Raw genomic sequence first — 17,755 nt, forward strand, 5'->3', positions numbered from 1 at the left:
CTCCTTAATGAAATATATTAGCTAAAGGACTATTAGCACGTGTATCTCCTTGAATGAATCGAACAATCTTAATGCGATTAGCAAGTACGTAATTGGTATCATCTTTATTGTATCATCAATCGTTCAATGCGAAACAAATTATACAGTCGGCGGCTGTCGTTATATCACAGTCTCACGATAATTATAGCTACATATGACATTACAAACTGATTTTGTTCACCACAACGATATAATTACATCATGTATACACGCATACATACCTGCACATACAGTTTGCACATACGCTGCGGCGTATTAGACTCTGATCTTTTGGTACGCGAATGCTAATAAGACCTACCTTGACGAGGTTCAAGGTACCAAGTGTAAGAGGCACAAAAAGTTTCCGTGGCTTCAATTCGGTTCTTTCATGCGCTTGAGACGTTGCTTATCTCCGTGCTTCGAATGCTTGGGCTTTCTGTTTAATAAATCAACTCTGTCGTGCGATATATTATAGTTTCCGACAAGTTTTATTTTACTTCTTTTTTTTCGTAATTGGCGAGAAGTATATCTTTCTTTATAATTATCAAAATATTAATTTAATGCCGCGAATACGTCTTCTTTAATTGTAGGGAAAGGGATTCAACGTTTATTTATTTTCATCGTTTATAAGGATCTACGGTTAGGTTCGCTCTTAATCAGGTCTTTTTAAACGGTTTCATTACACGCTGATTAAATGCGTCATAGAATATTGCTACATGACGGGATGTACATTTAAAGTAATTTTCGTTTGATTCTACAAAATCATCTGTTTCGCTGACATTTTTTCCAGCGTTACATTACTAACATACGGCGGAACGATAATAACATTTTGATTACTAATATTTACTTAAGATTAAATTTAAATTATAACAGTAACAACAGTTTATTGCCAAGTTCAATAGCAAGCGCATAAATAAATACATCGGCATTAATAGAATAACGAAATGATAAAGGAATTTATAGCGCAACGCAAGTAAAAATTAGCTTATCGGATTTCGTTTTTCTCGGCAGTATAGCGACGAATCTACATTTTTGGCGACTTAAATCTAATATTTTTGGAACTTCTAAGCAAAAATATACACACATTTGGTTTAAAGCACATAACAAATCCTTAATTATTAACAAGGTTGACGTAAAAGGCACTTTTATGCCAAAAATTATATTTTCAAAAATACGACAACATTAATTTTATTTCTATAACGTAAAATTATTATTTACAACAAAATAATTAAAATAAATTTTAAAGTTGGAGAAACAATATTGGAGAAAGCGAAGTCGATATATATCGTTAATTTATTAGTAGATTCGCCACTGATAAAAAGTATGGTATTTTATTTTAATACATTGATCTTGCCGGTTTTTTATTTCCGCCCATTAATGCGTTACATTACTGTGTCAATTTTTTTTTCTATAAAAACGACAATTTTGGAACGATTTTGATATGAAAGCATAGCGAGGAGGTCCGTTTCTGTTCGTTCACTCGTTTACTCGTTCGAGAGATCAGAATTTTTTCGGAGTGGACCATATGCGAAGTCACTCCAGGAATGGCACAGCTGTTCGAGCGAGAGCGGTTGTCCTATTTTTTGTTTGGTCCTTCCGTACCGTAATTTTCGCTCGAAACACTCACTAATACGTAATGTCACGTCGATAATTGCGCTATCGATCGATGAATTTAAAGCAACGGGAGTGCGAAAGGTCGATTCAATCGTATATCTTACGCAAGACAGCGAGTTTAGGATTTTTTCTACATGAGTTACGCTCTCTCTTCTGCATTCCAAGTCGCGTCTCGATGGGATCGCTTTATTTTCTACGACACTGGCTCTCTATCTCTTTCTCTCTCCCTTTTTCTCTCTCGAAAGTTATTTAATAATAACTAATAGAGGCAATTGATTACCCGAATCCGCAGTTCGTTCTGGAAAACTTTAGTCGCCATAGAGGGACGTGGCCGCGTTCGAAAGAGAAGGCGGTTCGAGGAATGCAAAGCTCGCGCGATGGATAATCAATCGCCTCCCGTGATATGTGAATGGAAGCTTATGAACTGGGTTGTACTAGGAGTGATAATAGATTAAACGAAAAAGAGAGAACGGGACACGTTCGGGGTTGCGTACGCTTCGCGTTCTATTATTTTCCAAGCAGCAACGATTTACACGCAGTCTATGTACTCGTTCGCGATTAATGTCCGAGAAATTTCTCTATCGCGAGAGAGTTCGTCTCGTGTTCTTTGAATACCGATCGTCACTGTTCTTCATTAGTGCCGGTCTCGCGCGGCGTCTCTCACAGCTTATACACTCGAAAGCGACTCGACGTTTCCGCCCACTCGAGTTCCTCTTCAACGGGAGCGACGATCGTGGGCCTCCGCGTCGAGCCGCCCGGGGCGTCTCGTTACAACTCGGTCGTGAGCGGCTCGGCCTTCTCGACGATCACGTGGAACTCCGTTTCTCGGTACAGCCTACCGTCCGGCACCACCATGGTTATCCGACTGTCGACCGGCGTGCCGGACGTCGCCGCCTCCCTGCCGATCACGCCGTTTTTCTTCGAGACCACGTCTGGCGCGTTGGTGGGCACGCTGATCCACTTCTTCCGGTTATTTCGTCGGCGTCTCCGGCAGCACCAGACGATCAGACACACGCACACTGTCAGGGCGAGAACGGCACCTACGATAATTAGAATAAAAACGAGCATGGAACCGCCGAGCGAGCAGTGACGCGTCTCGTAGTCGCCGAAGCTCGTTGGCGCACCGTTTATTCCGCCGTCGAGACACAGAAAAGTTTCCGGGGTCTCGTTAATAGGCTCCTGGGGTTGCGACTGCGGCGGCACGAGGGTGTTCTGCCGCGTGTAGAACCGCCAGTACACGTTCGTATAGTTGAGCACGTTGTTCTTCCACACGGGCAACGTTTGGCAGTCGCAAGACTGCGTGATGAGGAGATTATCGAGCTCCGGCCGAAAGCTCGCGCGGTCGAACATTAGCGAACCCTCCTCGAAGTTGTTCACGCTGTTGTTTTTGAAGATGAGATCGTGCGTCTGCGACGACGACGACGACGATGACGGCCTGTTCTCGCGATCCGCGCGAATTCCCAGAAACGCGCCCACACTGATGCTGCCGAAGGTGTTATTTTTTACGATAACGGCGCCGCGCGCGGTCACGTCGAACGCCTCGGTCTCCAGACTGTCGATCGCGCAATTTTGTATCGCCACCGTGCGCGGACTCTTCACGATGAAAGCGTTGCTCCTCACGACGCCCAGCTTCACGCCGTCCAGCATGAATTTATGGTAGACCTCGATGTCGTTCATCGTGCGGCTGGGCAGCTGATCGCCGAAGCTGCCGCCGATTACGTGGAAATAGCCGACGTCGAACTTCTTGAAGGCCTGCGCCTCCGTTATCTCGATGCGACAGTTGTCCAGTCGCAGGGTATCCGTGTGAATCAGATTGGCGAACGAGAAGGCACTCAGCTGACCGATCCGCACGTTCTCGAATATGATCGCCTCGACGTCGCCGCGGAACACGAAGCTCGGCATCACGTCGATGCTGCTGTTCCGCACGGTGATACGCGTACGCGTGCTTTGCGTCGATAGCTCGAAGCTCTGTTTGACTAGAGTTAGATTCGCCACGTTCACGAGATCCACCGATCGCAGCCCGGTCATCGTGGCCAGGCTCGAGTTCGCGAGTATCACAGATGAGCAGTTGCTCACCATTATCCTGCTGGTGTGCGGACTCAGCTGTCTGTCACCGTCCGTGGTCAAAATCAATTCCTGCGGGTTGAAATCATTTTTTTATTAGAATTTCCTGTACCTAAACATTTATACTTATCTGTGTTTAACAAATATTTTCAAAAAGATATAAGGAAAATCATCCAAAAGAACGCGGACATGATTGTCTACATAAATTGTTATACATAAAAGAGGAAGTGGACTATTGACTATTGGTTCAAATTATTTCAATTTAAAGATATAGATATCAGAAATAAAAATGTATTTCTAAAACAAGGATGTAGTTTGAGCAAGTCTGGGTAATAATATTTTCTCGCTGATAAACTAAGCTTTGTTGTTTTCAAGCGGAATTGTAGCGTTTGAATGCAGTTTGGTACAATGCAATGTGCTGGGGGAGGGGAGGGCCTAATAGGGGTCGAATAGCCATAATTGTAGGTCTAACTATCCTAATTATTCGCGACGTGCGCACTCAGTCCCGCTAATTACCGCGAATAATGTCATTATAATCCCGAAGCAAGGGCCGACAGCTTAATTTCGTGACGTATCGCAATCGTCATTTCCGTTCGTCGAAAGATACGTCGCGGAGATTACGGACTCGAACGAAAGTCACGTTCTCTTGTTCCAATCAGGTTCTTTTTTTCCCCCTATCAGCTGTTTACGCGAATTTACATCGAACAGCCATCGTTTCTGTTGGATTTTCCGCTCTGGCGCGCGCTAATACGTGTTTGCCTCTGCATACGAATTAGATGACTGCGCGGGATTATCTGCCCCACGTGAACTCGTCACGTGTCGCGCACGTAAACGATGCTCTACGATATCGAACGTTAGACTGTTGTATTCGGTCGCGCGGAGGGTGGAATCGAAGATAAAAGCGACACCGATAACTTTGCGGAGCCTAGTTCTCGCGTCGCGACGTATTTGTCGTCTCATTTATTCGCGCCCGCTGCAACTTTCGTTGCGACGTCGGAATGTCGACCGATAACGTTTGTCGACACATAGTGTATCGGACAGTTGATCGTGGAATGCACGTCTGCGGCTTTGATTGCTACAAAGAGGCCGCATGGAATATCTTGTATGCATCGCTCGAGGTCACGCTATTCTCATTAATTATCACACTCTTTCGTCTAATCGATTCCGCTTAAACGTTGAATTCCGAGGGGGGACGTCTGTCAATTTAAACGATACGATTTAAATAAATTCTCAAACGATTTTAAGATCAGGTTTCAAGAACATTCGTCATCTTTACCCTTTAAACTATTTTATTATATCAAAATGAATGTTTGCTGCAGGATTGTGTTCCGCTAATGAAGATAAAAATAAAAGAACGATCTGTGTCGTGGGATTGCAGTGAAACAATGCGGAGTGATATGTGAGACTGAGTGTCTCTCCGCGCGCGTCGTACGGTCAAAATGAAGACAAAAAAGCGCGCCGATAAAAGAGAAGGGCCTTTATGCTATTCTTTTTCAGGCACTGTCGTTCTTACGCATTAACGTCTTGCCTCATTCGTCCTTTCCTGCTTCTGTTTAAACTTCCCCTTTTGTTCTTGTTCCATTGTCCACGGCTACTTTTGGACGCGCGATTTCGAGCGGAGATTATCAAACAACGTATTGTACCTGTCTCTACTGCGAACTGAAATCTACCTTTATCGCTCGCATCTCTGTCTGGGAAATTTACGGGGCCGGAGATTTATACGAAAAGTACCGAGACTCCCAGGTCCGACTTCAAGAATAATATTGTTCGGAAATATTCAACCTTTTTCAATCGTATTTTACGCAAACTAGAAGGACGGGCAGCCAGAAATTATTAGCTTTAGATCCCGAAAAATCACAAAAGTACAATTGGCCGCTCGTGACGGTTTGTCTATCCAACGATTTCCAGCATATAAAATTTTCAAGGTGAGTAGGTTTACCGTAGACCGAATCATTGTTGTAACTCTGCAGGATCCCGAAGGAGACTTGAGTTTTCTTTCACGAGAATTTTGCACGCCCGTGCGGAACGCGAAAGGCATGTAAAAAGTAGCGGCGCCGACGACGCTTTCCTTCGACCTTCAAACAACGCGCCTTTATTCCGTTCATACTTTCTGCTTTAGTCACACTCAACTTCTCGAAGGATGTAGACTTCCTGTACTCCCCGGACATTTTCGCGCCGTCACGTCTGAGCCCCGTATTCTTTTTCTCGCGCCGAGCTTGTGCGCTTGTCGATTACTAGCGGGAGCGCGATTCCCGGCGGGAATTAAACTCGAGCGCGCGTGTTAGTTCACCTCGAACTAGGTTTTCGACTTTTTGCATGTACGCCGTGCGATGTTTTCCCGAGTTACGAATTTGCGACGGAAATCTGCGGCGAAGCACCCGATTACGTCGAGAGATAAATTGAGAGAAATTGCGAGCGATCTAATGCCGATTATGATTGTAATCGAAGGCGCCGTACGTTTCCTAACCGAAAAGCCTCGAAAACTCATCGTTATGAAGATATGAATGAAAATGAAAACGATAATGGTTTAACGATAATGGTGGGATTAAGTTTATCTAGGAGACATGCGGTTGTCGAATCCTGCGCACGCGAGAAAGAAAGGGACGGGAGAGAACCAATCGAAAGCGGAAACGAGACGACGAACAGAAAGTGGCTGAAACGAAATCAAAAGCCCTTTTACGGTTTATAAAGATTTTACCCTCAACAATTCTGCCGCAGCGATGCCGAATTTGTTCGCAGAAAGTTTTCGCGCTGTCCGAATTCTCCATTCGCGTAATTCCATTCGCGTTTAATAATTTCAAGTAGAGGAGAATGATCAGCGCCATTAGTTTCAACTAATTATTTAGCGCTGGTGCTAATTATGACAAATCCATCGGTGACACACGATTATCGCATTTCTGCTTTAATCAGCGCGACGACAGTGATTCGATTTGTTGAAAATACTGAATTTGAATTTTTACACGCACAATGCTTTATTAATTTCTCTCACAATTTAATTTCTATTATATTATCACCAACAAAGTAATGACGGTGTTATTTTGGAGAACGAGTGTCGTTTTAGTTCAACTCGATCGTGCATTTTTCATTCACGTTGATTTTCTTTATAACAATTGTACGGCACACCAGCTCGCGACATTACCATCGTTTTTCCATTTTCCGAGCATTTTCATAACCGCGCACATCTCTTCTCAGTAAATGACACTCTTACGACCGTTACTTTTACATCCCTGACCGGGGGCGTTCTTTCTTTCGTCGTTCCGTGTCTTATTCCAACGTCTCTCTTGTTACGGCCAGGCGAGTAAGTTTAAGGTCGGGTTCGCTAAAAGGCTCGTTTAATTATTTACGTTCTCCGTCAATTATTCAATGCGCGACCAAGGACTTCGTACCAGTTTGCCAAAGGATCCGTCGATGGTTTCTCGTTGTTATAAGCGACCTTAAAGCGTTTCTGATTACTCTTAAATCAAGCTTTTTTTTATTAGTAGTCTCGGCTCAAACTGTCTTCGCAACTTTAGCAACACGAAATTTAGTCGCGAACATAAATTTGACAAACGAGTGCACTTCTATTTTTTGCTGTTTAAATTGTTATTTTCAATCCGTACTCTAGCTCATATTTTTCGCAAGATTTTTTAAGATGTTATGGACTATGCAAAAATAGTTTCAAAAAATATATGAATTAATTTATTAAATCTAAATTTTTTGGCACACACTTGTCCTCCAAAACATATATTTCGATTTTATATTATCCAGATCAATTAAGATATTTTTTCCTTAAATTCCTTAAGACTTCATGTATATTATATTCAGTTTTTAATTTCTTACCATAATTATTTTGCATTTAAAAAAGCAGCGTTTACTCAAAGAGACTAAGTTTTAATTTTGGATATTATTTCAAGATATCAATATTAATATTAAAATATATTTATTTATATTAGAATTTTGTTTCCGTTATATTTTCTTCGTACTCTCCATTGCAATGTGATTATGATTTCACTTCACACATGTGATATGTCATCGATGATGAATGGGAAACGTTTTTGACCAATTAGCCGCGCAACAGAATTTCGAGCTATTTATATTTCTTATCGTTAGCGCTTTCTTGTAATTCTCTCATTATTATATCTTCCGCCCGGCGATAAAACTATCATGCGCGATTTATTTTTTGCTCGTATCTACGCACAAGTACAAGGTCAAAATTGTCTGCGTGTAAGGAACGTCTTTATAGATAGCTCGCTCGTCTTCTTTCGCTGGTTGTTTTGCAATGCGTACGCGAATTTGATCGGATGGGTATTACGGTATTTTACCGGCGGAATCGCCGCCAGTGCGGCGGTATTCTCGTGCGCACGACGGGCACAAAGAACGCTTTATCGCGGACAACAATGACAGCGGGAGACGCTCGCTCGCGAGAACACGATGGTAACACTATCTCCTTCGTCCGGAGTTCGCGCGCGGTTAAAACAACGTCGTTGCACCGCGAAATATTTGCCTGTGCCGCGCTCAGAGCGGCGTTCCGATTAAATTTCCGTGGCGTACTCTACCCTCTTCGCGCGATGAATACGAGACTCGTTTACGTTAGACCGCGTACCGCGGTGCCGGAATTATTCCCGTGTGAAATTGATAAAATCTCGGAATTTTAAATCAAATAACGCGAGGGACTTTAATTGTAGTAACAAGGGTTGATTGTTTTATCTCGTCGTGTAATCGTGAAGCGCGATATATATTCGCGCGGCCATCTCCCCCGAACCGCATTCATTACTTCCTTATCGCGCTACTTCAACCCCGTACCACGCGCGTTGCTGCATTCTTTATCGCGGCAGTAAAAGGCGGAAGTCGGATAGGGTAACGTTCGCGGTAGGAGAGAGAGACGCAGAAACGGAGGCGGAAACTTTTGCCAAGTCGAATTTCAAACTCTCATCACCGCGAGCGAGTTTCGAAATTTATTCAATAAATTCCGGTAGCAGAAAAAGCGATGATACTCGCGTTACCCCGCCGTTCCGCTCCGTCAGCCGGGCGCGTACGGTTCGATTTAACGAAAACCGACAGCTTCCGCTCGCGGCGCGTGACGAAGGAAGTCGCCTCGCGCGGGGCGCGCGATTTCTCAACTCCGGCGGTGCTCGTTTATCGCGATATCGCGTTGTGATTATGAGTCATTCGTGCCGCCGGCACAGGTAGATGCCTCGTTCCTGATCGTGCTCCTTTAATATCGCGGATGGCCGGAAGCGCACCACGGGAGAAACGGACGAACGGTTGGACGGACGAACAGCTCGCGTGATCGTAGATCGCCGAGGGATCGGCCGCCATTTTTTTCCCGCCCGAGCGAATAGGGTGCGTGGTCGCCGGGGGATAAAAACGAAACATTTACGAGGGGTTGGAGAAGGATCGGATCCATCCTTTCTCGCGCACCTATCTACCTGCCTCGCTTGCCTGCCTTTCTCGCCCGCGCGACCCCACCGATTTGCGTAAACACGCTCTAATTTATGGGGGTTTCCACCCCTCCGTCGCGGTTGGCAACCCCGCGATTTACGAGAACCTCCGCGTAACCGAGAGATTAGGCTCGTCCTGGCTGATCGCCTCTCCTTCTCTGTGTCTCTCTCTCTCTCTCTCTCTCTCTCTCTCTCTCTCTCTATCTATCTATCTATCTATCTATCTTTCTCTCCGACATCCCCGGTGTCCTTGCTCTGTCGTAACTAGGAACGGCAGAACGAGTCTCCGAGCGTGATTATTACTTTATCTCAATCTTTGTTGCCATCGCAACCTCGGGCGATACGCGGCGCCGAAGACGTCATTGAGATCCCGAGGAAACATTTTCTCTTTCCTTCGTATTTTTTTCTTCCTATCCTTTTTTCCCCTCGCGACCGGCGGCGGAGATCGGGCTTTACGATTTTGCCATCGCACGAAACTACCCGCCCCCTTTATCTCCCCGTCGGGTAATTCGCAAATGGAATAACGTCCCCCGCGGAACAAAGAATGGGCAGACTGAGCCCGGTGTCGCATTGTCTGAGATTTTTCGGGCGATAGCGATAGCGTTCCCCGCCCGCGGTTTCCGCACGAATTCGCCGCTGCGAGATCTCGCCTGTCGTCGGATCGTTCTGATCGTTTGAGGTGGAAGGGCAGCGAGAAAGATCGTAGACGCAGATCGGACGAGTCTCACCCGACCGGGCAAGGAAACCATTGGAATAAAAAGAATCGAGTTAACCCTAAAACCCGACCCCAGGTTGAACGGTTCTACCGGAGAATAGACGCTTATAACATTTTACATGAACATCGCGATAAAATATCTAAAAAAAAACCATTAATATAGTCGATTTCTACGTGAAAGAAGAATATATGAAATATGAGAATAATGAATGAAAACGAAAGACATTAACTACTACTTTTTTAAGAGTTTAAAGAGTTGTCATATCATTCTGCCACTGAAACATATCAATTACACTCTCGGAATGTATGAGGTCACTGTATAAATTCAGAATCGGGTTACATATTTTCGTTCACGTTCAGAATTAGACTCCGAGTTAAACACGATGAGATTTCTCGGGAATACGAGAAGGGAAAATGCACTTCCTTGTCTCGGAGTCTCGGATGATACGTGCCTAGATCTACGCTACTGATAACGAGGTATCTTTTCGCTCGCTATCTCCCTCGTGTATCCCGTCCGTCTCTCCGCGCGCGAGTTTCGTTGGAAGTGTTTGCCGACTTCTCGCGGTATCAAATAGGGGTTCAATCGAAAATCGATTCTCGCGCAAATACTTATCGGAGATAAGCTTGTGTCGAACCTACCTCGCCTTCCTCCTTGCAGTCGCAGGTCAATCTGCCATAGAGGTCGCAGGAGCAGGGCGGATAGTCGCACCTGTTGGTGGAATTGGTCAGGGCGCCCTTGAACAAGCCGCTCCAAAAGAGTCCTAAGATCGCGCTGCCTAACACATATTTCGTTGCTCCCATTTTGCGCCTCTCACTTGCTCCCTCGTCCCCTCGTCTTCTGCCATACGCTCAAAGGGTACCCTCTTCCTCCTCCCGTCGCTTCTTTATCACCGGCCGCCTTATGCCGAGCCGGCGCCAGGCAGCTCTGCGCCGAGCCGACCGCGGGGTCGCCTCGACATGTCTGTGCTGGAAATCTGCGCCGCCGAATCTGATGCTTTCAATTTTCGCAGCGATCGCCTTGACGTGCGATTAAATACTGATCGCGCTCGCGATTAATCCGCGTTCGCACCGCGAAAAGTTATCTCGAGCTGCGAGCGGTACGCCACGCGACGTTACGTGATTCGGTCATAATCCGCGCTCCACCTCTCGCTGAATTCATGTCTCTCGTTGACGACGACGATCGTCCGGCATGAGCGTTCCCGGAACTCATTCGAACTCGAACAGTCTTCTTCTATTACCTATAACATTCGTCTGACGCCTCGCTTCCTCGCTGAAACGCTAGCGCGATCCAATTTTATCGGTGACAGCGTGCTGCAACGTTCTTGAACATCGCCACTTCGCCGTCAGAATCCTTCCTATCCTTCGATTTTATTCCTTCGGAAGCGCGCGATCTATCTGCAAGGATAAAAAAATTAGGAAATTTTGTGGCTATCTTTAGCATAAATTTTTTTATTATATTAATATATTGATGAATACGTATAATTTTTATCTTCGGTGCATCTCATTTATGATTTTGTTCTAAATTTTTAAGTAAATTTTTCCAGTAAATTTTTTGTGAAATTTCCTTTGTGAAAATTGTTTCGTGGTTTTATTGAAAAGATGTCGTTCGACGATATCGAATGGTAACGTTTTTTGTTCTCTCTTTCAAAGTGATAAGTACCACGCGGCGTTATCGTGCTGAATCGTACAGTAACGAACGAACTGTTGAAAGTGTCCACGATACCTCTGAATCTAACGACAGCGTCGCAATATCCGATGATGATAATCCGCGATCTGCCACTCGGCTACTCTCTCTGTATACCGTTGCGTGACTAATCATGCCTACATTCCTGTGTTATCAAACTGCTCTCGCTCGACATGACGTGGTTCTGTTTATCGTGCAAATATGTCAACTATGCCGTTATTGTAAACTTTTCGCGTTAGCTTCCCGCGAACGTTCTTCTCGGTTGCTCACGATCGTTTCGCAACGTCACGACAAAGCTATCTTATTTCCTGGCTTTTAACACTAAAATTAGCAAATCAAAAAAGCAAATATCATAAAAAAAAAAAAATTTTTTTTTTTTAATTATGAGAAATTTAGAGCTAATATAAGTTTTGGAGACACATTGAAGTAAATAAAAAAATAATTGTGTTAATAAATTGAAAAAGAAGTATATAAATGACGTAAATCTGAAGAATTTCAAATTGCATTTTAACAGCAGATAAAATACAATACAGCGAAAGCGCATGTTACAGATAATATTATCAAGTTTAGAATCAATCGTCAAATATTAGACTTTGCTTCAACGGGAATCCCCGCATTGCGATGGTAACAAATACAATATTATTCCATCTCGAAGTTACACCTTGAAGTTACACAGTAAATAATACTTATAACTCGGGAAACTACCGCCATAGATAGCCAATGAAATGTATCTTTGATATCTTCGTTCTTTGGTGAAATAAAGTTTGGTCTATTTGGTCAGTAACAAAAAAGTGAAATGGCACGGTGGAAGCGAGCGGGATCGATAGACGTGAAAAGAGCATCGTGAATGAAAGGCAGTCTTGCTCAAAGGATTCGAGAAGAATTTCCCTTTACGGTCGAATCCTTCCACCGACGACCGCTCGAAATTTCTTCCGGTCCGTTTTTCAGCTCTTCGGCTTTTCGCTCTACTTTTAGGAGGAGATACCTCTCGCTATTAACACGGTGCTTTTGCTAAGCTAATTGCTCGTTAGATTAATCGGAATAGTTACGAAGAATTAAGCAATTTCGTCAGATTAAAAAAAAAAATAGAATTCTGTTTTTTCAATTAATTGTTAAAAGCGCAACTTTTTTAAGTTCTTAAGATTTGTGTCAATTATATTTGTACATCTAACACTTTCAAATTGAATTACTGCTAAGAATTAATAAGTTCTAGGTCGATTGACATATTTTTGAATTATATAACATTTCTATTTTTCATGAGAATTTCCGTATTATTTTCTTAATTTCTTAACCTTTCATTTTTTGGAATTAATTAATTTTCCTCTTGCTATTTATCCTTCTTATTGTTATCGTCGTTTGTTTTCAATAAGGGAGATAATATCGCGTGAGAAAATTCATGCAATTCTGCACCGAGCTGTAGATCATTCTCAATTAACGAAAATTCGTTGCTCCTCGGCGTAACCGATGGCGAGATAGCAGGTGCGCGCGATTGTTCGTGCGCGATTAATTGACTGGCGGCGGGTCACATTGGACATCGGTGCTCGCGGCAACTATAACGAACAAGTAAAGCAGAGCGGAGAAATACAGTCAAACGGTGCATACAGTCAAAAAAAAAAGAGAGAAGAAATGCGAAAACGAATAGTTCGCTAACGTAATCGATGCGCGCAGGACAAACGAATGAGGTGGATCTCCGCGCGGTCTGACGATTAAATGTTTCGGCCCGTCTGATTTATACCTTCGTTAATGGATATTCATATATATTCGAGACTCGAGACCGGACAATCGGAACGGCTCGCGTATTTATCGCTCTACGAAACACAGCCGAATGGATAGATAGCGCTATATTCCCGTCCTCCTCCCCCGCATCTTCGACACGCGACAAGATGATAAGATACGAGGTGAGGGTGTGTGTAGGAGTAAATCGTTTCCGATTACGTGACTCTTCCTCCCGTTCGTAATGCCCCGTCGATTCACCGACGACGTATATACACACGCGGCAAGTCGTTCGACTTCTCGCACTCCGCTCCGGCTGGGCGCGACTCCCTTGGAATACCGTATGCGATTCCTCGCGGCTGCATGCAATTTGAGGAGAGAGAAAGAGCGACGACCATCTTCCGCGAGCCCCCCCCCCCCCCACCCGCCTCGTTCCGAGGTATTCGCTTTTATTCCTTCGGCAACGTCTTATCTTCCCATCCACTTTATCGCCGCGACTTGTAAGAATTGTCCACACCCTCTCGGGAAAGCGTTCGCAGTTTGCAGACGACGATAACGATAAACGAGAACGGGAGAGGAATGGTGGTAAGGAATCTTTCGATTCAACCCTCGCTGCTTCACGAGGATCCTGCGGGGAATAATTTTTTTCTTACTCGCGGATTAAGATCGGATTTCTGGAGCGCGATCCCCTTGACCGCGAGATGAGAGTTAATCCGGCGACAATTTGACAAAGATTGTCTTTTCCGACATCTTTAATTTATATATTAAACATATCGTAATATATTAGTAATTAAAAATTTTTTTAAATTAATCACAAATAATTTTATATACGATTATTGATCGTGTAATGATCGCAATATTGCGTGTGGCATGTGCTAAATAGTTCAAAAGCTATACACAACAGAATAACAGAATGCACATCTCAATGTAATGAGGAAGCGGTTGATCGAGTTTCATTGATGGTCGTGACCCGCTTCGATCATTTACGTATTAAAACGATTTGAATAAAGTCATCAGAGACGCGCATGAGGCTGACGAATTAATACGATATTATAAGAGGAGGGGAGTATACATATAACACTCTCATATATGTATCGATTATTGATAAACTCTCCTCCGGTGTCGGATTTAGCTAATTCAACCGAAGCTGTGGAGTATATTTCGATCGTTTGGCGTGACCGCGTTTTAGTCGCAATTTCGGTTGTGCAACACCGGCTGCATTTTGAAGTTTTATCGAAACTCCGGGGGTCGCCGACCCACTTCACTGCACTTTCATTCCGACGAGCGACATGCCTGTTTTTTTCGCGATTTTTTTCCGTAATCGCAAATAAAATAGCTGCTCCGGAAAATGTCAATTAATTGCACTTTTCATTTCCGTATGAAAATTGCGTGCAACAAAGATATGAGTTTTTCAGAAATTGGCTGGCACGATATTGCCAGAATTTTTATTTATCGAAATTGTTACGCGTTGGTGACTTCGTTGACTTGTATATTTTTGTTTCATTACTGATTTTAAATAATCAATTGAAAATCATTTTTGTTTAATAATAGAGATGAATTAAACGACAATATTTCTTAACCGTTGACGTGTTTAACCGCGCAGGCTGTTTTCGTATGCAGTTGTAGATCTCGCGGCTCGTACCAGCCAAACATTTACAATGACGAGCCGTACGCGTCAGGATCGAACTGTCGGTTTGCGTGCATGAAAAATAAAATCACGAGTGTCAAGCGATACGGTGCGTTGTAACGGTCCGATGGCTCTGTTTGAATAGAACGTAGGTTCCAACAGAGGCGCGTCCACCGCGTCTCGCGCAACTTGCTCATTTCCATGTTTGTTACGATAACGAATGGCGGTGCTTTGGAACGCGAACGCAAAATATTGGTTTTGTTCGTTATCGATATCACGTTTTTAATACGACATACGTCTGGTATCGGGCACAGAGTTGACGATAACCTACATTAGAGAGAACGCGCTCGACCGCCTTTTCTAAACGACACATTTTTCCTCGTGCCTCCCGAATAGTCCGTCGTGCAAGGAAAAAGGATTTACGCTTGTCAACCTTGGAAGATAAATTCTTGTTCAATTACCGATTTCGTGTCGGTGCGAGAATTGCTATTTTAAAAATGGATTTTTATTTATTGGAATCTCTGCAGCAACCGATATGTTGTACTGCAATTTTTCATTTTTTTCTTATAATCAAACAGAATAACAAATTTATCTCGAGTGTGTTTAATGATGGATTTTTAAAGACTTGGAAAGAAATGATTGGAGAAACATATATTTTTGAGAATAATTTTTTTGTTTTTTTTCTCAATCGCGATATCTGTGCAAGCAACTCTTAACGATTGAACTTTTCCGTGGGAGGCGCAATATCTTTCAATGCAATATATCTCGGTTTAATCCAGATGTGGTGCATAACTTGCACCGCTGCGGCCCTGCATCCCGTAACTCAAGTAACGTTATGCATGCAACGTAGAGAGCAACACCGGGCGGAATGTTTAGTCTCGCGGCATTGTTTTCAATTTCGAGATAACAGTAGGCGAGAAGGGCAAGCCCAGCCGAGAGTACTCCAACGTTGTTATATCATGCGGTTTTAAAGGCCTTCATAAATTCCCTTTTTCTACAATTTTGCGGTGCAATTTAGAAGATCCGTCTCAAATAACAAACGTCTAGAATGCGATGCGGACGTGTATTCAATTGTTGAAAACAGTTTTCAGCGCGTAATTTTCACAGTTAAACCGACATTATATTTGTTGTGTAAGTGTGACGTATGAGAAATTTATAACAAATTTACAAAGCTCTACAAATTATGCAAACACACTCCACGGATATTCTGTATGTATTGGTCTGGAATTTTCATAGGCAATCAACGCATCTGATATGCTTGTATGACAAATGTAAGTCTCATTCGCGTGACGCGACAATTGTGTCTTCTGCGCGGCGGGCGGCGACGGCGGTGATTCTTTTCTCGAGCGCAGGGCAAGGTTTAGGTGGTGAGAAACAAGCAATTAATTGACCCTACAGCTGGCGCGGTTATAAGAGATAGCGCGCCCGCACCATGCCACGTGGGAAATCAAGTATTACGCTCTCGCAATGATCCATTCGACCGAGCCGCTCTCGAGCGATCGCATGGAATAAACTGAGACGGCCGCGGCAGCCGTCGCGACGGCTGAACGTAATTTCCCTTCTCGTCGTCTGCGACGACGATGGTGGTCGTCGTCGAGCGACGGCCGATCGACGCCACAGTTCAATGCCGCCGGTTCGACCCGCGTTTTTACGATCCAGACGCATTATATATGTGGTCTCGGCGAAAAGATTGCAAGCTACGTATATTTCGTATGCGTGATGCAGCTGCCGCGTGATTGAAACGATTATGCAACGTATTGTGAAAGAACGCGGTTCGTGTGCCACGCCGATGATTCTTCATGCGAAACAAACCCGGCGTTTAAAAATCAAGGATTTTATTTCTGCATATATTATCTTTAGGAGTATATATATGCTCGTGTTAAATAAATCGCTATTGCGTTTTATACGAGCGTGCGCATTATCGATCGACAGTAAAAGCGATATCGCTACTGGTATTGGGTGTTATGTATTTCAAGATTCTTTTTTTTTTATCATGTTGAAATCTTCACTCGCGGAAATGCCACGTTGATATACGGACACAAGAACACTTTTCTTGTCAAACCGGTCAATCGCTCTCTCACGAACACTTATAAAGAGATGCAACGCGAGAAACGCATTGTGTGCGTATGCAGGAACGGGTTCGATTTTACCTCAATTCCGTGCCCGAAGTGAACCCGCGACGCGTCGTCGCCGACGCGCGAACAGCGACTGGCCGCCTTTCGAATTCGCGGCTGGTTTGCACCTCGGCGATGGTTATCGCACGACACGAGTACCCTCTCTCTCTCTCTCTCTCTCTCTCTCTCTTCTTCCTCCCTTCTCCTACGCCACCCGCGTCCTCCCGCCAGAGTAAACGCATCCCCACCGAGCTCGACAAACTTCCCTCCCTCAGCTGGCCTCAGTGCGTTCTCCGCTGCGTTACGGCGCATCTCGTTCCCGTACTTTTTATCTCGTCTCTCCGTCCCTTTGCGAAAATCTTAAAGCTTTTTCAACCAAAGTCTTTAATTTTTCAATTTTGCCTCTTATAAATGCGCATCACACGTTGAGTCTACATAATTCTTTAAAAGATTTTATAATTATTTGTCATGTGACACATCTTTTCAAATGTTTTAATATTATTCATACTCTAATGAATAATGTCACTCTTATTATTTTGTCATATTTTTTATCGGATTAATATCTTCTGTTCTTTGTCTCTCATTTTATCTCTGCACATTATTTTGCTTATGTTCTCACAAAGTATATTATATTATTTGTTTCTGCTGCAATACTGTTATACGATATTCCTTTAAGTGCAAGCGCTGTATACACATTCAACAGCGTGCTTTGAAATATCCGCAATAACAACAAATAAAGTTTTAATTGAATAATCGATTAACACTGAAGTTGTTTTATGTTGATTT

At 43.7% G+C, this 17,755-nt stretch overlaps 2 protein-coding genes across 4 annotated transcripts in view; one reads left to right on the plus strand and one right to left on the minus strand.

Moving 5' to 3' along the window:
* Positions 1–17,755, plus strand: part of hiw (highwire) — a 170,202-nt gene that overhangs the window by 9,159 nt on the left and 143,288 nt on the right. The window lies entirely within an intron of this gene.
* On the minus strand, positions 86–17,280 carry LOC105675383 (uncharacterized). Of its 3 annotated transcripts, XM_012372493.2 has the most exons (5): positions 17,006–17,280; positions 12,808–13,065; positions 11,555–11,836; positions 10,471–11,226; positions 86–3,768 (listed from the first exon to the last, which is right to left on the minus strand). In XM_012372493.2, exons 4-5 carry the CDS (start codon positions 10,630–10,632, stop codon positions 2,401–2,403), a joined length of 1,530 nt encoding a protein of 509 aa, XP_012227916.1. In that variant the 5' UTR covers positions 10,633–11,226; positions 11,555–11,836; positions 12,808–13,065; positions 17,006–17,280; the 3' UTR covers positions 86–2,400. The 3 variants fall into 3 exon arrangements, with proteins under 3 accessions (XP_012227916.1, XP_012227919.1, XP_012227918.1); XM_012372496.2 differs by lacking the exon at positions 12,808–13,065; XM_012372495.2 differs by lacking the exons at positions 11,555–11,836; positions 12,808–13,065.

This window comes from Linepithema humile, chromosome 5 (genome assembly GCF_040581485.1).
Source record: "Linepithema humile isolate Giens D197 chromosome 5, Lhum_UNIL_v1.0, whole genome shotgun sequence".
NCBI classification, from domain to species: domain Eukaryota; kingdom Metazoa; phylum Arthropoda; class Insecta; order Hymenoptera; family Formicidae; genus Linepithema; species Linepithema humile.